At 47.1% G+C, this 25,177-nt stretch overlaps 1 protein-coding gene across 1 annotated transcript in view; it reads left to right on the forward strand.

The window, feature by feature from the left end:
* The window catches only part of TSPYL2 (TSPY like 2), a 67,088-nt gene that overhangs the window by 37,354 nt on the left and 4,557 nt on the right, over nt 1-25,177 (forward strand). Inside the window, exons 4-6 of the mRNA XM_033921579.1 lie at nt 22,401-22,546; nt 23,004-23,089; nt 23,246-23,349. Coding sequence (XP_033777470.1) covers nt 22,401-22,546; nt 23,004-23,089; nt 23,246-23,349 — 336 coding nt within the window. The remainder of the gene's footprint in view (nt 1-22,400; nt 22,547-23,003; nt 23,090-23,245; nt 23,350-25,177) is intronic.

Consider the following 25,177-nt stretch of genomic DNA (forward strand, 5'->3'; position numbering starts at 1 on the left):
GGAGAACGGTAGGAGCTTCTCCATGATGGGGCTGGGGTGGGGAGGCTGTGGGGGTGCGAGCAGTCCTTCGGGGTGGGGGTGCGATCGGTCCTGCGGGGAGGGGGGGGTGAATCGGACGTCGGGGGGGTGTGCAAGCGGTCCTGTGGAGTGAATCGGACGTTGGGGGGGGGCATCAGGCTTTCAGGGTGGGGACAGGACTTCAAGGGGGAGAGGAGAGTCGGGGTGGCCAGAGGAGAGTCAGGGCGGGCGAAAGGAGAGTCGGGCAGCGACGGGAGAGTCGGGGCGGCATGCGCTGTATACGGGTATGCGCGGTATATAAAAATTTCTTTACATAAATTACAGTTTCCTGCGTGCTATACCCGTGTGCGCGTTTTACACGGGTGCGCGGTATATGAGTGAAAATACGATAGGTTCTTACCTCAATAATCTTCTTTCTAGTAGACAGACACTCAATTCCTGAACGTGTGGGTAGTCATCTCTTCTCACAAGAATTTTTGTAGCAAGCTTCATTAGCATTCTTTTGCTTTGCCTCCCATCCTTCTAGGCCAGTGGTCTCAAACTCAAACTCTTTGCAGGGCCACATTTGTAGATACTTGGAGGGCCTCAGAAAAAATAGTTAATGTCTTATTAAAGAAATGACAATTTTGCATGAGGTAAAACTCTTTATAGTTCATGAATCTTTCCTTTTAGTTAAGTCTTAATAACAATATTGTAATTTATAGTTAAAGAAATAAATGATCAAGAAACTGTTTTATTTTACTTTTGTGATTATGATAAACATACTGAGGGCCTCAAAATAGTACCTGGTGAGATGCATGTGGTCCCCGGGCCGCAAGTTTGAGACCATTGTTCTAGTCCAGTGGTCTCAAACTCAAACCCTTTGCAGGGCCACATTTTGGATTTGTAGGTACTTGAAGGACCTCAGAAAAAAATAGTTAATGTCTTATTAAAGAAATAACAATTTTGTATGAGGTAAAACTCTTTATAGTTTACAAATCTTTCCTTTTGGATAGGTCTTAATAATAATATTGTAATTTATAGCGAAAGAGACATATCAAGAAACTGTTTTATTTTACTTTTATGATTGATTAACATACCGAGGGCCTCAAAATAGTACCTTGCGGGCCGCATGTGGCCCCCGGGCCGCGAGTTTGAGACCACTGTTCTAGTCTGTCCTCCAATCCATGGGATTAAGTTAGGCTCACTATCCAAGATTTACCAGAGTAGAGTAATGTGCCTAGTGAGACAGTTAAAAAAGGTAAAGGGACATGGATTTGATTTCCACACTTCTGTTACAACCAAAGCAGTTTAATTCCTTCTAAAAAGAACCCCATTGTCTCCCTTGATGAGACAGGCAAGGCTCTCAGTTCTCCAAAGGTAGCAAGAATGAAAGATTAGGTTCTTACCTGAATAATAATCTTTCTGTTAATCTTCTTAGGCGTCCGTACGTTAGGTGATCAATCCAACCCTGTGAACTGGGTTTTGCAGAAGTGTGATAGTTACAACATTCAGCACCTCCCACTAGTGCTGCCCAATTCAGGAAAAAAAATTTTGATTCGATTCAGCCTATTGAATTGAATTTTTGATTCGATTATCCTTGCAAATTGAGTGTTTTTTCAAACATCCTGGTGGGTTTATTTTATAGCCTCTTCACCCCCTTTGCCTTCTCCTAACTACACTGGTGCTGTGGTGTAAACAAAATAAACAAACAAAAAAGACTTTTCATCTCTCTGTTAAATCCTAGCTCACGTTCGTGGTCTAACACCAACTCTGGCAGAATACACATTTCAAATTTGACATGTTGTAATTGCAAAACAGAAAATAAAATAATTTTTTCTACCTTTTGCTTTCTGGTCATTATGCAAATCATGTTGGTCCCAGGCTCTGGTTGTCTTCTGATAACTCGCTTGCTAGGGACTCCTTCTTTTTCTTTCTCCGTGCTAACCATCCATGTCCTCCCCTTCCATTTGCCTTCCTTTCCCCTGGTCTGGCATCTGTCTCCTCCCCCCATGCCCTGACATCTCTCCCTCCATGGTCTAGTATCGCCTTTCCTTTCCCTCCCTCCCATGGGCTTGGCATCTCTTTCCTCTCCTCTCCCTTCCTGGTCTTCCTTCTCCCTCTTTCCCTCTCTCCCCCCAATTGGGTGCAGCAGCATTTCTCTTCCCCTTCCCCCTCACTCTCCTCCTCCACTGCTCTCCCCTCAGTCCTGCTGCAGCTTTCCCTCTTCCATTTTAAGTCCAACAGCACTCTCCTCTGTCCCCAATTCAGCAGCACCTCTCTCTCACCTCCCTCCACCACTCAGCTCCAACAGCACTTCTCCCTCCCCTCCTTTCTACTTCCGTTTCCCCCACCACTAGCTGCAGCACCTCTCCTTTCCACCCCCAGGGCCAGCAGCACCTCTCCTCTCCGACTAGCAGGGCACCTCTCCCTTCCCTTTCCCTCCCCTCTGACTAGAAGCAGTACCTTACCCACTCACCTCCCAGGTCTAGCAGTACCACTCCCTCTTCTCCTTGCCTCCTATCAGCACCCATCCCTCTTATCTCCCAGGTCCATTGGCACCACTCCTCCCTCCCGATTAACAGGCTTTCACCAGCTTGGGGATTTCCCAGCCTGTCTCGGCACAGCCTGAAGTTCTGTGTTCGACTCAGGCCAAAGAAAGTAAAAAAGAAAAAAACAGGCGATTTTTCAAACCCTCCCTGTAACACTAGCGTGGACTAGCAGCAACACCGCTCTCTCCTTATTGTGATTTGCCTGACTGCTGCCGTAGCTTTAGCAAGTCAATTCACTCCAGTAGCCTCGGGTCCTCTGCTATGCCGTCCTGCCTCCAAGGAAGAAGGAAGTTGCATCATCAGAGGTGAGGCGGCCTAGCAAAATCCCAGAGGCTGCAGAAGGGAATTGACTCGCTAAAGCTATGGAAGTTGTCAGGCAAATTACAATAAGGAGAGAGAGGTGCAGCTGCTACTCCAGGCTAGTGTTACGGCAAGGGTTTGAAAAAAATCGTCTGGGTTTTAGGGTTTTTTTTTTTCTTTTTTACTTTCTTTGGCTGGAGTCGAACACAGAACTTCAGGCTGTGCTGAGTGAGGCCGGGGAATCCCCAAGCCGGTGAGAGGGTTTGCATAAAATGTTTGAGTGGCGGCCTCAGCGGCAGCAGGATTCGCACCCGGCTAAAAAGCGCTAGGGAGAATACTGCAGTCTCCTACCTCAGAGATAGAAACTGTCCAAGAGCTGAGTGGCAGCTTTAGGTTAGTGGCGTGGGGTGGAGGATTGGGCCCTCACAATATTTTCTGGTTCTAAGGTGGCTACTGATTGCAGCAAATGCCTCCCCATTAATATAAACTCTGTTCAGGCATACTGTTCATGTGGATATGAGTATAATGTAAATTCCCAGCAGTTAGTGTTGCACCTCCTGAAATGTCTACCAAATCAAAGGTTTCCATACATTTTCTCAATTGAATCCTATGTCTCTTTGGTTATATCTTTGTGCCCCTTTGATATAGAAACATAGAAAGATGACGGCAGAAAAGGGCTATAGCCCATCAAGTCTGCCCACTCTACTGACCCCCCCCCCCATTAAGTCTGAGTGCTAATGTAGTTCCTTATTTCGACCCTTGTAAGGATCCCACGTGGATGTCCCATTTATTCTTAAAGTCAAGCACGCTGGTGGCCTTGATCACCTGCACTGGAAGCTTGTTCCAGTGTTCTACTACTCTTTCTGTGAAGAAATACTTCCTGGTGTCACCATTAAATTTCCCTCCTCTGAGCTTGAGCGGGTGTCCCCTTGTGACCGAGGGTCCTTTGAGAATGAAGATGTCGTCTTCTGACCGAGGGTCCTTTGAGAATGAAGATGTCGTCTTCCCCTTCGACACGCCCTGTGATGTATTTAAATGTCTCAATCATTTCCCCCTTTCCCTGCGTTCCTCTAGAGTGTAGAGCTGTAATTCGTTTAGTCTTTCCTCATACGAGAGACCCTTGAGCCCAGAGATCATCCTAGTGGCCATCCGCTGAACCGACTCAACTCTAAGCAAGTCTTTACGGTAATGTGGCCTCCAGAATTGCACACAGTATTCCAGATGAGGTCTCACCATGGCTCTGTACAGTGGCATTATGACTTCAGGCTTGCGGCTGACAAAGCTTCTATTGATACATCCCATCATTTGCCTTGCCTTGGATGAGGCCTTCTCTACTTGTTTGGCAGCCTTCATGTCTGCACTGATGATTACTCCCAAGTCTCGTTCTTCTGAAGTCGTAGCTAGTGTTTCTCCATTTAAGGTGTAAGTTCTGCATAGATTACCGCTGCCGAGATGCATGACCTTACATTTCTTAGCGTTGAAGCCCAGCTGCCATGTCGAGGACCAGTTTTCCAACGTAAGCAGATCCTGCGTCATACTATCCTGCAGATTTCTTTCACTTACTATATCGCATAGTTTGGCGTCATCGGCGAATAGTGTTACTTTACTCTGAAGCCCTTGGGTCAAGTCCCTTATGAATATGTTAAAAAGGAACAGGCCAGGACTGAGCCCTGTGGCACTCCGCTAGTCACCTCCGATGTCTCAGAGAGGGTGCCGTTGACCACCACCCTCTGAAGTCTTCCACTCAGCCAATCATTGACCCACGCAGTTAGTGTCTCACCTAACCCCATCGATTTCATCTTGCTTAATAGTCTACGGTGTGGGACGCTGTCAAAAGCCTTACTGAAATCCAAGTACACTATGTCCAGAGACTCTCCCGAGTCCAGCTTTCCTGTTACCCAATCAAAGAAGTTGATACGGTTGGATTGACATGACCTATCCTTAGTGAATTCATGTTTACTGGGATCCCTTAGATTCCCCTCATCCAAGATTGTGTCTAATTTACCTTTAAGTAGTGTTTCCATGAGTTTACACACTATTGATGTGAGACTCACTGGTCTGTAATTCGCAGCCTCTGCTCTGCAACCCTTTTTGTGCAGAGGAACGACATTAGCTGTTTTCCAGTCCAGGGGGACTCTTCCCGTACTTAGGGAGAGATTGAAGAGCACGGCTAACGGTTCCGCCAGGTACAATTTGTCCGGTCCCATGGCTTTGCTCACCTTAAGTCTTGTCAGTTCGCTGTAAATATCTGCTGGTGTGAACTCAAAATTCTGAAATGGGTTTTCCTTGCTTGGCTTTGCTTCTAGCTGTGATCCGTGCCCTGGTGCCTCGCAGGTAAAGACTGAGCAGAAGTAATAATTTAGTAGTTTGGCTTTCTCGGAGTCTGTTTCCACATAATTCCCGTCTGGTGTTCTAAGGCGTACTATCCCGTTTGTGTTCTTTTTCCTGTCACTAATGTACCTGAAGAAGGATTTGTCCCCTTTTTTAATGTTCTTTGCTAGAGTTTCTTCCACTCGAAGTTTGGCCTCCCTGACTGCTGTTTTGACCGCAGCAGACCTTGTCTTGTATTCAATGTTAGCTTCTTTTTCCCCGGTGCGTTTGAAAGAAAGAAATGCTCTTTTCTTTTCCTTGACTAGGTACGAGACCTCATCAGTGAACCATTGGGGTTTCTTTTTTCTTTGTTGTTTATTTACCGATTTTATGTAGCGGATAGTTGCCTCATGAAGGGTCGATTTTAAGGTTGACCACATAGCTACCACATTATCAGTTACTTCTTGAGCCTGCAGCGTCTGATGGACGAAATCTCCCATGCGTGCGAAGTCAGTGCCCTGGAAATTAAGTACCCTCATTTTTGTTTGTGATCTAGGGAAGCCCTGCTTAAGGTTGAACTATACCATGTTATGGCCACTGGTGGCTAGCGTTTCTCCCACTGAGACCTCTGAGACGCTTTCTCCGTTCGTAAGTACCAGGTCCAGGATGGCCTGGGCCCTAGTGGGCTCTAGTACCATTTGTTTGAGTCGTACTCCCTTCATGGACGTTAATATCCTCCTGCTACCACAAGTTGTCGCTGAGAGTGTGTTCCAGTCTACATCAGGCATGTTGAAGTCTCCTAGCAGTACAACATCCCCCCCGTAAGGTGATATTCTCAATGTCTTCAATTAATTCTGCGTCCTTGTCCTCCGATTGTCTTGGAGGTCTGTATACCACACCAAGGTACAGGCATTTTTCTCTGCCTCTGGCCAGGTTTACCCAGATGGATTCCCCAGTGTACTTGACATCTGTGATCCTGGTTGTCTTGATGTTCTCTTTGATGCAAAGTGCTACCCCTCCTCCTAACTTACCCTCTCTGTCTTGGCGAAGTAGGTTGTATCCTGGTATAGTTATATCCCACCCATGAGAGTCTGTGAACCATGTTTCGGATATTGCTACCATGTCTAGACCAGCATTTACTATTTCTGTTTCCAGTTCTAGAAATTTATTCCTGAGGCTGTGTGCGTTAACATACATAGCTCTCCACTCTTTGTGTTTACTAAACTCGTGTAGAGAGTTGCCCATCTGAGTTAGTGTCTCCCAGCGAATCTTTTGCAGTAAGGGTACTTACCTCTGACTTAGAAGCGGAGTTTGGGGTTGATAACCATATTAAAATTCCCTGCTATTATGTTTACCCTTATTCTTCCACTATCTATCATCGGAGATCAAAGAGATTCTTCTCCTTGTTGGGGCATAAATATTCATCAATGTTCCTTTTACTAGGACACAGTTCCCATTCATTGCCTTTGAGCATACTCCACCTGAAATGGCAAATCCCTTTCTATCAAAATTACCACTCTGGTTTTCATTACTTGCCCCACACCAGGCTCATATATTTTTCCATTCAAAATTCTTCTCTCATCTCTCTTCCTCAAGTGGGTCTCTTGTAACATCATTACATTCCAGTTCAGTCTATTAAACTCTTTGAAAACCAGATGTCTTTTTAATTACCACTTTAGCCCCTTGACATTCCATGACCCAGTTTTGATGCCATTCATTCCCATTCCATTCATCCTCACCCAACAAATCATCTACTGCTCACATCCTCATTCTGGAAGATCTAGTCCCCCCCCCCCTTCTTCCATGATAATTCTCCTAGTTGTCATCTACCAAACAGCCCTCTTTAAGAAGAGTGCCTCTTCCTGAGAGCAAATATCCTCCATCACAAATAATTCCAAACAGAACCAATATTCCCCTTCTTTGTTTATCTCATCATCTTGACAGCTATATAACTCAGGATCTTTTTCAACTAACAGAGATCCATTTCTTAAATACAACATTATTTCGACACGGTCTCATATTAGAACTCCCAGCATCCAAATCCTCAACTTTTTAACTCTCCAGATCCAGTCCACTGGTGCTCTTTACCCCCAAGTCTTGCTCCTCTTCCTGTCAGTACTCTCTCCACAGTTCTGTCTCCCTTTTCACCACTAGAGATCCTTGCCCATTTTTCTTATTTCTGGAACACATTGCCAGGGAGTCTTAAGATGCTTGTGTAGTTTTGGTTTTTTTTTTTTTCTCTTGGCCCTTCTTTAAACTTTGGTACTTTTTAATTCCTGCTGTAGCCAGAGACTTGCCCCACCTCTTCTTAAGTAGTGGTTCTCTTGGGTTTGCTGTAGACTATGAACATAGTAGCAAAGTAGAAGGACCACTTTTTTTTCTGTTTTCTGAGAATATCAATGACTTCTTTCTTTTCTCTTTTGAAGCATAAGTGCTGATGCATCATTATCAGTTACCTGGCTCTTCCATTGACTCATCTCTTATTTGTCTGGCTGCCTTCATTTCTGTGACTTAAATAATAGAAGTATACTACAATATTTTGTGGCCCCTCTTCTCTTTTGGGGTCCAGGCTTCAATATGCTCTGCCTACTAATTAGGGAGCTTTCTATCACCTGTCTGCTGGAGCTAACACTATTCAGCCTATTCTCTACTGCTGCAACACAGTCCTCTGTTTTGGATAATCCCTTATCTGGATGTTGGCACGCAAGATTTATTTTCCAGGTCTGCAGTTTATCATCTAAATCTTTGATTACTGTCGGTAATGCTTTGTTCCTGCTGCTGGATTTGCTGTATTGACTTTTTTCTTGTTTTTTTTTTTTTGCTCTACCTTTCTGTGTTGCAAATTCAGCCATCTCTTTTCAGAGGTCAGCTTGCCAGTTCCTTGATTCCATAGTAATATGTTCAAAAACTCTACCAACCATTTTGTAGGATTCCTTATCCCAGGACAAGCAGGCAGCATATTCTTGACTGATGGGTGACGGCACCGACGGAGCCCCGGTTCGGACAATTTTAGAGTGATTGCACTCTAAGAACTTGGAAAGTTCTGGTAGGCCGCACCGCGCACGCGCGAGTGCCTTCCCGCCCGACAGAGGTGCGCGGTCCCCAGTTAGTTTCTTAGTTTCCGCGGAGCTAAGAAGATGCGTTTCCTCAACGGCTGTTGAAGAAAATTTTTTCGATCTTCCCGCTCGCGTAAACCTTTGCTTTAATAAAGGTTTCTTTATTTCTTTTTCTTTTCTAAAAAAAAAAAAAAACTTAGTTGTTTTTCTTTCTTTTTTCGTTTCGCCCCGGCGGGGCCTGTTGCCACAATCGAAGCCTCGGCTTTCGATTTGGCAGAGGCTGTCTTTACTTTCATGCCCCCTCAGCCCGGGTTTAAAAAGTGCCAGCGGTGCGCTAGGCCAATCTCACTGACAGACCCGCATAACTGGTGTCTGCAGTGTCTTGGTCCCGACCATCAAGCGTCCACTTGCACCCGCTATGCAACTTTGAAAAAAAGAACACTTAAAAACCGCCAAATCCAGCAGCGGTTGCTATTCGGTGCCAAGATGTCAGATTCCAACGTACCGGCACCGACATCGATTACATCTCAATCGGCACCGACTTCATCGACACCGCGCGATACCGTGCCGGCGTCGCAACCAGCAGGTAAGCCGGCTAAGAAGCCTTCCCCGCTGGAGCGTCCTCCGGTCTCTACTGCAGTGAGTCCAATCCTGCCGACCTCGAGGCGCCCACGGAAGCGCTCCGCTCCGATTGAAGTTAGCCCCTCGACATCGGGTTCTTCGTCGGAGTGTCGAGCGGCACCCAAGGTACCGCAGAAGAAAAAGGCGGTACCGGTGCCTTCACTGGACGAGCGTATTGCCGCCGTTCTGCAGGTACAGCTGAGAGAGCAACTCCAACAGCTACTGCCTGCTCTTTTGCCCCAGAACCTTCCAGTTCCGGTACGGTCGGAGCCACCGGTACCGATAGTGGAACGCCCTCTTTTATCGGCATCCACTTTATCGGTACCGGGTCTTACCACCTCATCGACTTCGATGCCGGTTTTAGCTCCAGAGCCTAAATCTCACCACCAGGCGGTACAAACCTCGGTACCAGCACAACAGGTTACATCACCTGGTAGCGTATCCATGAGGTCGGGCAAGTCCACCCATAAAACCCGACACCTGGAACCCTCCACACCAGAGTCTCGACACCATGGCTCTCAGGTTAGGGATCCTGATTTGTGGGGTGATTCTGAAGAGCCCTTTCTATCCGAAGGTGAATGCTCTTCTGATGAGGAGGAACGCCTTGTTACCAATCCCTCTTCTCATCCAGATTCCACATCTTTTCCTTCTTTTCTAAAGGAAATGTGTGAATCCTTGTCTATTCCCTTGGAGGCTGAGTCAAAGAAATCTAAGGCATTGGACTTTGACCAGCCTCCAAGGGAATTTCTTAAACTTCCTCTCCATGATATATTGAGAGAAACGTTTTATAAAAACCTTGAGACTCCCCTGACTGTCCCTGGAGCCCCTCGAAAACTGGACTCTTTATACAGGGTGATACCTATTCCTGGGTTTGATAAACCCCAACTCCCGCATGAGTCTCTTTTAGTGGATTCCACTTTAAAGAAATCAGCGGGAGCTAATGTGTATGCCTCAGTCCCTCCTGGCAGAGAAGGAAAATCAATGGACAAATTTGGCAAGCGGCTATATCAAAATGCCATGCTAGCCAACAGATCAGGGAATTATGCTTTTCATTTCTCATTTTATTTGAAGCATTTAATCCAAACAATTTCTACCTTTGAGAAATATCTGCCTGATCGCAAAAAATCTACTTTTAACACTTGTACCTCCTCTCTTCTCCAGTTGAGGAAGTTTCTAGTAAGATCAATTTATGACACCTTTGAATTGACTTCTAGAGCCACGGCTATGTCAGTGGCTATATGCAGGTTGGCATGGCTCAGGGTCTCAGAACTGGAGGTAAACCACCAAGACCGTCTAGCAAATGCACCTTGCTTAGGGGATGAGCTGTTTGGTGATTCCATGGATTCCACCACACAGAAGCTATCGGCGCATGAGACACGTTGGGATACTCTCCTAAAGAATAAAAAGAAGACTCCCCCTACTAGGCCTTTCCGACAACAATCGGCCTACCAACGCCGCTATGCTGCTCGCCCCTTGCCTCAGGCTACTCAACAGCCTAGACGTCAACGACAGCAACAACAACGTCAACCTCAGAGGCAGGCGCAACAGCAACAGAAACCTCCACCACCTCAAAAGTCTACTCAACCCTTTTGACGTGTTTCTCCTGAGCATAGCCAATATTACACCATCTGCCCATCTTCCCCAACCGATAGGAGGGCGCCTGACCCATTATCTCAGCCGTTGGGAGATCATTACATCCGACCAATGGGTCCTAAACATCATCCGCCACGGCTACTCTCTCAACTTCCAGACTTATCCCGATCAAAGTCTACCAAAAGAGTCTGCTTTGAACACTCATCAATCCTCTCTCCTGATACAAGAGGTTCAATCCCTCCTTCTTCTAAACGCCATAGAAGAAGTTCCTCTAGACCAGAAAGGCCAGGGATTTTACTCCCGTTACTTTCTAGTTCCAAAGAAAACAGGAGATCTCAGGCCCATCTTAGATCTTCGAGATCTCAACAAATGCTTGGTCAAGGAGAAATTCAAGATGCTTTCTTTAGCAACTCTTTATCCTCTTCTCAATCAGGGCGAATGGCTATGCTCCCTCGACCTCAAGGAGGCTTACACTCATATTCCCATCCATCTAGCCTCCAGACAGTATCTCCGCTTCATGATCAATCACTGTCATTACCAATACAAAGTTCTCCCCTTCGGACTTGCTTCATCTCCAAGAGTGTTCACCAAATGTCTGATTGTGGTGGCTGCTTTCCTTCGTTCACATCATCTGCAAGTTTTCCCTTACCTGGACGATTGGTTGATAAAGGCCAATTCTCCTCAAACAGTGCTACTGGCCACCAATCAAACCATCTTGTTCTTACAGATTCTGGGGTTCGAGGTCAATTTTCCCAAATCTCATCTCATCCCCACTCAGAGACTTCAATTCATTGGAGCGGTGCTGGACACGATCCTCATGAGAGCATTCCTGCCGTCCAACCGGCTCCACACTCTTCAAGTTTTGTGTCAACAGGTTCTTCCTCAAAGTTCCATCTCTGCCAAACAAATGATGATACTATTGGGACACATGGCTTCAACAGTTCATGTCACTCCTCTGGCACGTCTTCACCTGCGCACACCTCAATGGACCCTTGCTACCCAGTGGTCCCAAGCGACAGATCCTTGCTCACGTCACATATCTGTGACATCATCTCTTCGTCAGTCTCTACAATGGTGGTTGGTATCCTCAAATCTATCCAGAGGTCTTCTGTTCCATCTACCTCCTCATCAACTAGTCATCACAACCGATGCCTCCCCGTATGCTTGGGGAGCTCATTTGAACGAATTCCAAACTCAAGGCCTTTGGACAGCCCAGGAAAAGAAGCATCACATCAATTTCCTGGAACTCAGAGCGATGTTTTATGCCCTCAAGGCTTTCCAACATCTTCTCTTCCCTCAAGTTCTTCTCCTATGCACAGACAATCAAGTGGCGATGTACTACATCAACAAGCAGGGTGGAACGGGTTCTCGCCTCTTGTGTCAGGAAGCCCAGAAAATCTGGACTTGGGCCATAAATCATCATCTATTCCTGAAAGCGATTTACATTCAGGGAGAAAACAATTCCTTAGCAGACAAACTCAGCAGAATTCTCCAGCCTCACGAGTGGACACTCGATCCTGTAACTCTACAGTCCATCTTCGCTCAATGGGGCACTCCTCAGATAGACCTCTTTGCAGCCCCTCACAATCACCAGCTGCCCCTTTTCTGCTCCAGACTCTACTCGCCTCACCGTCTGGCAGCGGATGCGTTTCTCCTAGATTGGTCAGATCTGTTCCTGTATGCTTTCCCTCCTCTGCCTCTCATGTTGAGGACCTTGTTCAAGCTCAAGAGGGAACGAGCCACCATGATTCTGATTGCTCCGAGGTGGCCCAGGCAGCATTGGTTCTCCCTTCTACTTCAACTCAGTTCCAAGGAACCTTTTCTTCTTCCACTATTTCCTTCTCTGCTTACACAGCATCAGGAAACCCTTCTACATCCCAACCTCCAGTCTCTGCACCTGACAGCTTGGTATCTCTCGGGCTGACTTCGAGTGATTCGCTTTTGTCTCAGCCTGTTCGTTCCATTCTGAATGCCTCCAGGAAGCCGGCCACTCTGCAATGTTACCATCAGAAGTGGACACGTTTTTCTTCCTGGTGTCTTCTTCATCATCATGATCCCACTTCCCTTGCAGTGGAGACCTTGTTGGACTATCTTCTTTCATTGTCAGACTCTGGTCTCAAATCCACTTCAATCAGAGTCCACCTCAGTGCTATTGCGGCTTTTCATGAGCCAGTCCATGGAAAAATCCTCTCAGCTCATCCCTTGGTGTCCAGGTTCATGCGGGGTCTTTTTAATGTGAAACCACCCCTTAAAGCCCCTCCTGTTATCTGGGATCTCAATGTAGTTCTTTCCGCTTTAATGAAGCCTCCATTTGAACCCTTGGCTACAGCTTCTTTCAAGTTCCTCACTTGGAAGGTACTTTTCCTTATTGCTCTTACCTCTGCCAGGAGGGTCAGTGAGCTACATGCACTAGTTGCGGATCCACCTTTTACAATCTTCTATCATGACAAGGTGGTTCTGCGTACACATCCAAAGTTTCTCCCTAAGGTTGTCTCTGAATTTCATCTCAACCAATCCATCGTTCTTCCTGTCTTCTTTCCGAAACCTCACTCGCATTCTGGAGAACAGGCTCTTCATACTTTGGACTGTAAGAGGGCTCTAGCTTACTATTTAGACCGTACTAAGCCCCACAGATCATCTCCCCAACTCTTTCTATCCTTTGATCCAAATAAATTGGGACGTCCTGTTGCTAAACGTACGTTGTCTAATTGGCTGGCAGCGTGCATTTCATTCTGTTATGCTCAGACCGGACTGACACTGGAAGGTTCTGTCACGGCCCATAGAGTCCGAGCTATGGCAGCATCTGTAGCTTTCCTCCGTTCTACTCCTATTGAGGAAATCTGCAAGGCTGCTACTTGGTCCTCAGTTCATACTTTTACATCTCATTATTGTCTGGATGCTTTTTCCAGACGGGATGGACACTTCGGCCAATCTGTTTTGCAAAATTTGTTTTCCTAATGGCCAACCTTCCCTCCATCCCTCTTTTTGTTAGCTTGGAGGTCACCCATCAGTCAAGAATATGCTGCCTGCTTGTCCTGGGATAAAGCACAGTTACTTACCGTAACAGGTGTTATCCAGGGACAGCAGGCAGATATTCTTGCGTCCCTCCCACCTCCCCGGGTTGGCTTCTTAGCTGGCTTATCATAACTGGGGACCGCGCACCTCTGTCGGGCGGGAAGGCGCGTGCGCGGTGCGGCCTACCAGAACTTTCCAAGTTCTTAGAGTGCAATCACTCTAAAATTGTCCGTACCGGGGCTCCGTCGGTGCCGTCACCCATCAGTCAAGAATATCTGCCTGCTGTCCCTGGATAACACCTGTTACGGTAAGTAACTGTGCTTTCTTGTTCTTGAAACAATCCATTTGCTGCCAAAGTAGCTTTCTTCCAACTTCAACTTGGACATTGATGCCTCTAGTACATGTAGCACTACTGAGTTTTGCCACTCTTGCTGCCCAAGTTATTTCTCACAAACAAACTAGAATATTCCTAAATTCTTATCGTCCAACGAGGCTTCTCCCTTTGCAAAAATGTCTCTCTTGATTGGGGAATGTCATTGGAGCACTCTTAGACAGCAGCCATATTTTCAGACTAACGTCACTTCCTTTATGCTTTATAATCTTAATTCCAGTTTAGGGGAGACATTCTAGACAAGTGGGTAGTATCCTAATGGCCACGTGCCATATGCAGAAGGAATCCAGTCTGGATTTTTTCCCTGGGACTCTGCTCTATTTCAGTGTGCTCTCTAGCGACATTTGCAGTTTTTCCCTTTACGCACAAGATTTTTGATCAGAAATTATCCTTTCATGAACACATTAGCAGTGTAGTCAAATCTACATTCTTTAGACTAAGACAAATCCGTTCAGTTTCCAAATTGTTAGAATCCAAGTTGTTCATTATCTTGATCCATTCGCTGGTCATATCTAGAATTGACTACTGTAATGCTCTGTTCATAGGAATCCCTCTAAAAGAGACGGTTACAGCTTATTCAAAACGCGTCCATCAAACTTATTTGGAAGGCGAAGAAATTTGACCATGTTACCCCACTTCTTGAAAAATCTCATTGGCTTCCAGTAGTACACCGAATAAATGATAAAATCTGCCTATTAACTTTTAAATCGATACTTCACAAAACCCCGGCCTATATTGAGCATGTCTTAATACCCTATACTCCCACCTGATCACTTAGATCTAATAACCAACACTTGTTGGTCGTTCCTATTCTGAAATCTATCAATACCCAAAGGCAGTATATTTTTTCAGTCGTTGCTCCACAACTATGGAATGAATTCATTACCAATGACTATAAGGGAAGATAGTCTTCTCAACAGTTTCAAAAGCAAGTTAAAATGTTTTCTTTTTAAAGATGCATTCAACTGCTAATTTCCCTCTCTTTTCTTAAACATTAGTATCTTGTTAATATTAGTTTGACTGTTAGTGTTGTCATTCCCTTCCCTATCGTTCTTTCCCTTTTTTGTCTTTCTTTCCTATTACATATTGTACTTCTTCCCCATTTTCCCTTCTAGGTCTGTTTATGTTTATTGATTAGTGTATATCAACCAGGTTGTCCCCCTGAATTGCAAAATGTTTTGATGTTTTTAAGACTTGTACATTACTTTGCATTATGATTTAGCGATTCATCAAACTTTTAATAAAACTTGAAACTTCTAAGAAGGGAGGGGGTGGGTTTCATTTTATTTGATTTATCTCATAAAATATGTCATTATTTTTATTATAATTGTTATGTGTATTGGGAGGGGAGGGAAAGGAGGGGTTTAAATTTTAATAACAATTATTATACATATTAGGTAATACATATATTTCAGTTATTTTTGTTCATAAATACAGAATAATATATTGTATTTACAGTGATATATGAAAGGAATTCAAGTGTATGTTTTATGAGATCATTTTAAATTTCTATGTTACACTTGTGGATGTATGAAAATGAATAAAAAAAAAGAAAATTCTTTGTGCCCAAGAAAAGGATCTGGGTGTCATCGTAGACAATACGATGAAACCTTCTGCCCAATGTGTGACGGCATCCAAAAAAAAGCAAACTGGATGCAAGGAATTATTAAAAAAGAAATGGTTAACTAGACTAAGAATGTTATAATGCCCCTGTATCACTCCATGGTTCCACTTCATCTGGAGTATTGCATTCAATTCTGGTCTCCTTATCTCAAGAAAGATATAGTGGCACTAGAAAAGGTTCAAAGTAGAGCAACCAAGATGATAAAGGGGCTGGAACTCCTCTCATATGAGGGCAGACTAAAACGGTTAGGGCTCTTCAGCTTGGAAAAGAGACAGCTGAAGGGAGATATGATTGAAGTCTACAAAATCCTGATTGGAGTAGAATGGGTGCAAGTGGATTGATTTTTCACTCCGTCAAAAATTACAAAGACTAGGAGACACTTGATGAAGTTACAGGGAAATACTTTAAAACCAATAGGATGAAATTTGTTTTCACTCTATGGAACGCATTGCCAGAACGCATTGCCAGAGGTTGTGGTAAGAGCGTATAGTGTAGCTGGTTTTAAGAAAGGTTTGAACAAGTTCCTGAAGGAAAAGTCCATAGTCTGTTCTTGAGAAAAACATGGGGGGAACCACTACTTGCCCTGGATCAGTAGTATGAAATATTGCTACTCCTTTGGCCAGGTATTAGTGATCTGGATTGGCTACTAGGCTTGATAGACCATTGGTCTAACCTAGTAAGGCTGTTATGTTCTTACCTGTATGTCTTTCCTCCCTGACCCATGAGAGGCCGAGTCATTTGGCGGTTAGCGACCTTTCTGGACTGTGTCGTTCTGGTGACTACAGACTGGCCTCGCAGGCTGTGGTGCACAAATCTGCTGAATCTTCACAAGTTGCAGCCTTTGGTTCCGCGCCCCTCCGGACCTGTTTTCTTGGCATCCGATCTCTATTGAGGACCCAGGTCACTTTCCATTACAGCATGGCTTTTGCGTACACAGCTTTAGTGCACACAGGCTGTTCAGAGGTAGTTATTGCCATGCTTCTCCAGTCTATAAAGTCGACTACTGTGTTTGCCTACACTAGGGCATGGCAGATTTTACTGCTTCGGTATGACCAGGAACGGACGGAGCCACATTCGGCTTGCAGCTGATCTAGATACATGCCTCTTTGTGACATCCCTTCATGTCCAAGTGGCTGGGCTCTCTTGTTCAGAGCCCAGGACAGTCCTTAGTCTTGGGCATCTCACCTTGCCATTGCCAGATTTCTCTAAGTTGCTCTTTACATTAGACCGCTGAATACACCACTGTTACCTTTGTGGGACCTCACCCGGTGGTGTCTGGCTTTGCCACAGTTCCCTTTGAGGCCATTCGGGATACTTCCCTCTTAGGCTTGATTTTCCAGATTGTCTTTCTGGTTATTGTTCTCTGTGTCAGAACTTCCAGCTCTTTCATGTAGTGAGCAGTTTTACCAATTCTTGGTGTCTGGTCTTTCCATGTGCACAGTTCCTTCTTTCCTGCCGAAGTCAATTTCGGTTTTCTATGTGAATCCGGAAGTGCGTTTACCTGTTTTTCAGCCTATAGATTCTAGGACAAAAGATTGTATTTTGAGGGTGGGGATGCGGGCCAAGATGACGGCATCGACCAGATGCTGAGATTGGGCTCTCTCTGCTTTGGGAACTTTAATCGCTAGAAAAAAATGCCCCATAAAAGAAAAGAGAGCATTAAGGCGCCAGCTTCCTCGACGCCGATGCCCCCAGCTCGTCAGCATACGATTGAGCAGTTGTTACCTGGTATCTGCATCCAGCAAGGCGAAGTAACTCCGGTGGTGGGAGAGAGTAAAGAAGGCTCCAGCCCACTCGGAAATGAGATCTCGCTCTCGCCTCCATTCACCGAACCTCCTCCCTGTCCGGCTTGATTCTTCTGTTTTGGCAGTAGGAACGGAAAGTGTTGCCGAAGTTGCACACAGAGCTCTTATGGAGGAAGCGCCCAGAGCAGATGAGCTCTTGCCGAATGTGACCAACACTGGGGAGTTTATCCCCTCCGATGAGGTGATGCCAGCAGCGATTTGGGGACTGCTACAGAAGATGGACTCTGAGGCAACGAAGACTTCTACAGAGGTAAAAACATTGGCTAGTAAGATGGACGAATTAGCCAAGGCCCTGGAACATTCAAATACTGAGGCATAAAAAATCTTCACGGAAGTAAAAACAGAGGTGAAATCCCTTGTGTGTTTTAAAAATGCCGCAATTAAAGATTCAGCGACTTTACATCGTAAACTTGACAATATAGAAAACTTTAACCGAAGGCTGATTTTTGAATTTCCCCAAAGTACCCGGGATATTAGCTTATGACATGTTCAAGAAATATTTAGTGGAAATCTTAAAAGTATTCCCCGGGTAATATTCCTCCTTTGAATAAAGTTTATTATTTGCCTTTTTCACCTAAAAACTGGGATACAATGGGGGCTGGAGAACAGACTCCACAATTGGACCTAAATAATATCTCAGCCATCTTAGAGGAATCTTTCAGACATGACACCGAGAATGACACTTTTGGCTTCTTTTATTTCCAACAGGATATTGATTCCTTTAGGAAACTTTACTTTTGTGTTTGTTTTTTTTTTAAAAATTTTTATTTATTCATTTTTGCATTCTTACAACAATTAATTATACATATTATAATCAATTATTACATGACAATTGTAATTACAAACAAATCATCTTATCTTTTGTGTTTCTAAAGAACTGTTCTATGGGAAAAAGATATAGGTGTTCCTGGATGTAACTAAAGTTACCGTATTTTCGCGGATATAACGCGTACCATTGTAAAACGCGCACAGGGGTATAGCGCGCAGAAATCACGATGATATGTACAAAAACTTTTCTATACCGCGCTCAGGCATATAACGCGCATGCTGCCCGACTCTCCTCTGGCCACCCCGACTCTCCTTTCCCTCTCCCCGACTCTCCTCTGGCCACCCCGATTCTCCTTTCGCCCTCCCCGACTCTCATCTGGTTGCCCCGACTCACCCTGACTTTCGGTGCACTGCCCCGACTCTCCTCTGGTTGCCCCGACTCACCGTTCACCCGCCCTGACTTTCGGTGCACTGCCCCGCCTCTCCGTGCCTGTCCCCCTTGAAGTCCTGTCCCCCCTTGAAGGTCTGCCTGTCCCCCCTTGAAGGTCTGCCTGTCCCCCCTTGAAGTCCTGTCCCCATCCTGAAAGCCTGATGCCCCCCCTCGACGTCCGATTCTTCTCCCCCCTCGGCAGGACCACTCGCACCCCCACCCCGAAGGACCGCCGACTCCCCGACAATATTGGGCCAGGAGGGAGCCCAAATCCTCCTGGCCACGGCGACCCCCTAACCCCACCCCGCACTACATTACGGGCAGGAGGGATCCCAGGCCCTCCTGCCCTCGACGCAAACCCCCTCCCCCCAACGACCGCCCCCCCCCCAAGAACCTCCGCCCGTCCCCCAGCCGACCCGCGACCCCCCTGGCCGACCCCCACGACACCCCCACCCGCCTTCCCCGTACTTTGTGTAGTTGGGCCAGAAGGGAGCCCAAACCCTCCTGGCCACGGCGACCCCCTAACCCCACCCCGCACTACATTACGGGCAGGAGGGATCCCAGGCCCTCCTGCCCTCGACGCAAACCCCCCTCCCTCCAACGACCGCCCCCCCCCAAGAACCTCCGACCGACCCGCGACCCCCCTGGCCGACCCCCCCACCCCCCTTCCCCGTACCTTTGGAAGTTGGCCGGACAGACGGGAGCCAAACCCGCCTGTCCGGCAGGCAGCCAACGAAGGAATGAGGCCGGATTGGCCCATCCGTCCTAAAGCTCCGCCTACTGGTGGGGCCTAAGGCGCGTGGGCCAATCAGAATAGGCCCTGGAGCCTTAGGTCCCACCTGGGGGCGCGGCCTGAGGCACATGGGCCAAACCCGACCATGTGTCTCAGGCCGCGCCCCCAGGTGGGACCTAAGGCTCCAGGGCCTATTCTGATTGGCCCACGCGCCTTAGGCCCCACCAGTAGGCGGAGCTTTAGGACGGATGGGCCAATCCGGCCTCATTCCTTCGTTGGCTGCCTGCCGGACAGGCGGGTTTGGCTCCCGTCTGTCCGGCCAACTTCCAAAGGTACGGGGAAGAGGGGTGGGGGGGTCGGCCAGGGGGGTCGCGGGTCGGTCGGAGGTTCTTGGGGGGGGGCGGTCGTTGGAGGGAGGGGGGTTTGCGTCGAGGGCAGGAGGGCCTGGGATCCCTCCTGCCCGTAATGTAGTGCGGGGTGGGGTTAGGGGGTCGCCGTGGCTAGGAGGGTTTGGGCTCCCTTCTGGCCCAACTACACAAAGTACGGGGAAGGCGGGTGGGGGTGTCGTGGGGGTCGGCCAGGGGGGTCGCGGGTCAGCTGGGGGACGGGCGGAGGTTCTTGGGGGGGGCGGTCGTTGGGGGGAGGGGGTTTGCGTCGAGGGCAGGAGGGCCTGGGATCCCTCCTGCCCGTAATGTAGTGCGGGGTGGGGTTAGGGGGTCGCCGTGGCCAGGAGGGTTTGGGCTCACTCCTGGCCCGATATTGTTGGGGAGTCGGCGGTCCTTCGGGGTGAGGGTGGGAGTCGGCCGGGCAAGAGGGCTTGGGCTCCCTCTTGCTCCGATCGTGGATGCGGGTGCGGGTGGGAGCGCGTGCGAGCGGTCGTTCGGGGTGGGGGTGCGAGCGGTCCTGCTGGGGGGGTGAATCGGGCGGGGTGGGAACTATGTTTAAAAACTTTTTTATACCGCGCTCAGCCATATAACGCGCGAGGGGTATGCGCGGTACGTAAAATCACGTATAACGCGCGCGTTATATCCGCGAAAATACGGTACTCAGGAACGGAGAAAACTTTTCCTAACAATGCGACAGGATACTAGGGCTTTGGGGGCGTTCTTTTTTGCTCGCATATCTGTGCAAATGTATTGTCAAATGCGCTCAAGTTAAGTATGTCTTCTTTCAACTAGAGCAGTTAAGAAAATGGCTGCTGCTGTAAAGGTGATAAATTGAATTAAAATGCAGAATGTTATGTTATAGCCTTGTATGGTACCTTTTTTCAACATGATTGATTAACTTTTTATTTACCTGCTTAACCTCCCTCAATAGTTATTTGTGGTCTAAGAAAGCAAAATTGTATTGCCTTTTTATTATTATTTTTTGTAAAATGTGATGTTGAACATTTGAGAGGAGAGGAAAGAAAAATACAGGGGAAAAAACAACACCACAGACACAAATATGCAACAACCAGAGTGGAATTGTCCAATAGAGAATGATGTGCACTAGAAAAGTGTCCTTCAATCCGTTTGGTGAAATGAATTGTTCAAATATCAAATTGACTCGACATGCGCATGTTTCGGCCAACTCGACATGCGCATGTGCCAGCAGACAGCATTCGTTTTCTTTGTGGCATGACACTGTTCTTTGATTGATTTGTGGTCAGATTCATTCGAGTGTCAGTATACCTCGTAAATCATCATTAGTGACTTTTAAGACTCCTGAGGCAGGCCTGTTGGCTGAAACATGCGCATGTCGAGTCAATTTGTCAATTTGAACAATAAAGATCGTCATTTCACCAGACAGATTGAAGGACACTTTTTTAGTGCACATCATACTCTTTTGAACAATTCCACTCTGGTTGTTGCATGTTGAACATTTTGAATATTTATTCCTGCTGTATTATCCTAAGCAAGATGCTTGTAAAGTTATAAAATTGAATGAATAAAAATAATAAAAAAAGATTGCATTTTGAGGAAATGAGATGGATGTACCTTGATCCTTCGCTATCTGGAGGTCACTAATGACTTTTGTCTCTCGGACCATCTGTTTGTGCTGATTCATTCTGTCAGGTGGGGTGCTCCCGCTACCAAGGTCACAATCTCCAGATGAATCCGTAGAGCCTTTCATTAGCCTATATTCTGTTCGGGACTCAGTCTCCCGTCTCCATTGAGGTACATTCTTCTAGGGCTATGGCTTCTTCGTGGGCCGAAGTTAGTGTGTGGCAGCAACGTGGTCCTATTTCTACACGTTTGCCTAGTATTATGGAGTGGATGTGGCAGCGAGACTGGACTCTGCCTTCAGGTCCTTGGTTTTCCGGGTCAGCGCATTTGGCCCATCCTGACATTTAGGGACTGCTTTGGTACATCTCACTTGTCTAGAATGACTCCCCTATTGCAGTGTTTCTCAACTCGGTCCTGGAGTACTCCCTTGACAGTCAGGTTTTCAGGATATCCACAGTGAATATGCATACACTTGATTTGCATACACTGCCTCCATTATATGCAAATTTATTTCATGCATGTTCATTGTGGATATCCTGAAAACCTGACTGGCATGGGGTTACTCTAGGACTGAGTTGAAAAACACTATCCTATTGCACTGGAAAAAGAGATTAAGTACTTACCCCTTAAGCTTTTTTCCAGTAGATAGGGGATACATTCTAGACGCCTGCCTACTGTCCATTTATGCTTCTCCAAGTTGATTCTTGGATGTCAGCCCTTTGCCTGGGAAGACTGTATATATTTCTGAACTCCTTTGATGCATTTTTTCTTGTTTCCAGTTATTACTCTCATGTTTCTTCTTGAACAGAACAATTGTTTATGGTCTTTATTGCCATGGGTATCTCTACTTCACGTTTTCAAGGTGGCTCTTGGTTCTTGGGTACTAACTGTAGGTGTTGCTGGAGAGCACACTGAAGTAGAGCAGTCACAGGGTAAAAGTCCGGATTGGATTCCTTCTGCATATGGCACGCGGCTATTAGGATACTACCCACTTGCCTAGAATGTCCCCCCCTATCTTCTGGAAAAGAGCTTACCAGGGTAAGTACATAATCTCTTTTTTGCACATGTAAATAATTTAGATTTTTCATTACTAATGATACTTATTGTTAGGATTTTGGGTTGATAGGCTCTAAATTGTTATTGATTACTTGTATGCGAAAACATGGAGATGCTCAAAACAGGTCTCTGCTCCTATCAATTGATGCCTGTCTTTACAGGAAGACTGGTGTCTCATTCCACTCCTATTCGATGGTGGCGTGGCCAAGATCCCATGGGGCCGAGCAGGAAGGCCTGTGGTACTGGTCAGAGTTTTTTCAGTTGGTTCTCTGACCATAGCTTCCCTGCTGCAGACAGGATTGCTGAGGTGAGATTTTTCAAGATTTGATTTGCTGCTTTCACTATATTTTTTGTTTGTTTAATATCAGTATTGTTTTAGCTACAGGTGTGATGTCAGTAGTTTGAGCTTCTCCCACAGTAGTACCAGCTGTGTGAAATGAATAAATATTTAACACATCAATACTAGATAATATATCTGGAAGCTATGGGAATTTTTTGTTTGCTTCTTTCCTTTTTAAAATTGTGTTTTGTAACTTCCTTGGTTTCTGAGCTCTTGCTAGTCAAGGTTTTTTTTCCTTCTGTGTTTCTCCCTATGTTTACTCTTGGCTTCTTCTTTTCTATTCTAGAAAGCCACTTCATGGCAGGGGACTGCCCTGGGCTGCAACACCCTGTACTAGATCTTTTGTATTCAGGATTTTTCCATCCATGTTCATGTGTAATGCTCGTCCATCTCTCCAACTAATTTTGTTTGTTTACTTTTGTAGATCATTAAGGAAGACCTTTGGCCCAATCCCCTACAGTACTATCTTATGGGCGAGGGGGAGAGCACAGAGAATAGAGAGGAGGACAGGTAAGTCTTCTATCTGTTGGGTAGGAATGTCAGCTTTTTGAAGTGAAAGGATTGAGACCTGGATAGAGGTTATGGGGAAGATCTGATGGATAAATGGAACAGTGCACACTCTTCCATTCATAAACAGCTTTCTGTGTCTATCTTGCTGTTTTGCAGTGAAACAGAGAATGGTGATGACTGTGTGGTGATTGTAGATGATGACTATGAGGAGGAAGAGGAAGAAGTGCATGAGATCGTGGATGAGGACAAGCACGGTGAAAGTTAGTGTGGCACTTACAAAGACATTCATTCTTCTGGATTGTGGACATTAATGCTTTTGATTTTTTGTGGTTTAGCCAGAAACTTGAGTATGGACAGGGAGGAACTGTTGTAAAAAAAAGATTGCTTTAGAGGTGATATGCAGCCACATAAGAAGACCTCGTTGCCCAAACAGGTTGTGCCCAATGGACTGTGCCATGTAGTGTAGGTTTTTAACTGGAAGGAAAAGACCTACTCTCAATTCTGGGAACTATCTTAAACCTGCGGGCTTTCAAAGTTTTCACTACTTGATTAATATTGGTTAGATGCACCAGGAATCTCTAGAGATTTAATAAATAGCTGGGGATGGCTATCAGTTCATGGGAACTTGTTGGCAGAAAGTCAAAAGTTCACCAGGGCATATAGCACCCAAGAGTGCATGCAAGGTTACCCATAAACATCATTTAAAGCAATCCACTAGCTTAAAAAAACAATTACCGTATTTTCACGTAGATAAAGCGCACCTGTGTAAAACGTGCACACGGGTATAGCGCGCGGGAAACCGAAATATATATAAAAATTTTTTTGTATACCGCGCACACCCGTATACCGCGCATGCTGCCCGACTCTCCCGTCGCTGCCCGACTCTCCTTTCGCCCGCCCCGACTCTCCTCTCCCCCTTGAAGTCCTGTCCCCACCCTGAAAGCCTGATGCCCCCCCCCGACGTCCGATTCACCCCCGCAGGACCGCTCGCACCCCCACCCTGAAGGACCGCTCACACGCACCCCCACCCTGAAGGACCGCTCGCACCCCCACAGCCTCCCGACCCCTCCCCCCCATCATGTAGAAACTCCTACCGGTGTTCTTCTGCTTCCTCTTGGCGGTCCCGGCCCTTCTGTGAGCCCTGCGCCTGCGCTGCTTCCTCTTCCGGCGGTCCCAGAATAGGCCCGGGAGCCTTAGGCCCCTCCTGGGGCCAGGGCCTTGGGCACATGGTCAGGTTGGGCCCAACCTATTCTGATTGGCCCAGGCGCCTTAGGCCCCACCAGTAGGCGGAGCTTTGGGATGGATGGGCCAATCCGGCCTCATTCTGTCGTTGGCTGCCTGCCGGACAGGCGGGTTTGGCTCCCGTCTGTCCGGCCAACTACACAAAGGTACGGGGAAGGGGGGTGGGGGTGTCGTGGGGGTCAGCCAGGGGGGTCGCGGGTCGGCTGGGGGGGCGGTCGGAGGTTCTTGGGGGGGGGGCGGTCGTTGGGGGGAGGGGGTTTGCTTCGAGGGCAGGAGGGCCTGGGATCCCTCCTGCCGTAATGTAGTGCGGGGTGGGGGTAGGAGGTCGCCGTGGCCAGGAGGGTTTGGGCTCCCTCCTGGCCCGAACAACTAGCGGGGGGGGTCTCCAGGGCCAGGAGGACTTGGGCTCCCTCCTGGCCCGAACAACTAGCAGGGGGGGGTGTCACCAGAGCCAGGAGGGCTTGGGCTCCCTCCTGGCCCGATATTGTCGGGGAGTTGGAGAGTCGTCGGGGCAAGAGGGCTTGGGCTCCCTTTTGCCCCGATCGTGTTGGGGAGTCGGGGGCAGTGTTCCCGCTAAGCTGCGCTGGCGTGCGCTGGCGCACAAAATATTAGGTCGCAGCGCACAAGTTTCTCGTCACAGCGCAGGACCGGCAAGATTGACTCATTTGAACTTCTGCAAGATCAGCATCGGAAGCGTGCGCTGGGCCGGAGAGATCTTGGGGAGCCTCCGACAGTGGCTTTCTCCCCTCTCTGCAGCTCTCCTTTACTTCCCAGCGCAGCGATTCACGAAGGCAGCCTCGGGGCTTTTGCTGAGTCGCGGCTGCCTCTGATGATGCAACTTCCTCT

The sequence above is a fragment of the Geotrypetes seraphini genome, chromosome 1 (genome assembly GCF_902459505.1).
Source record: "Geotrypetes seraphini chromosome 1, aGeoSer1.1, whole genome shotgun sequence".
Taxonomy (NCBI): Eukaryota; Metazoa; Chordata; class Amphibia; order Gymnophiona; family Dermophiidae; genus Geotrypetes; species Geotrypetes seraphini.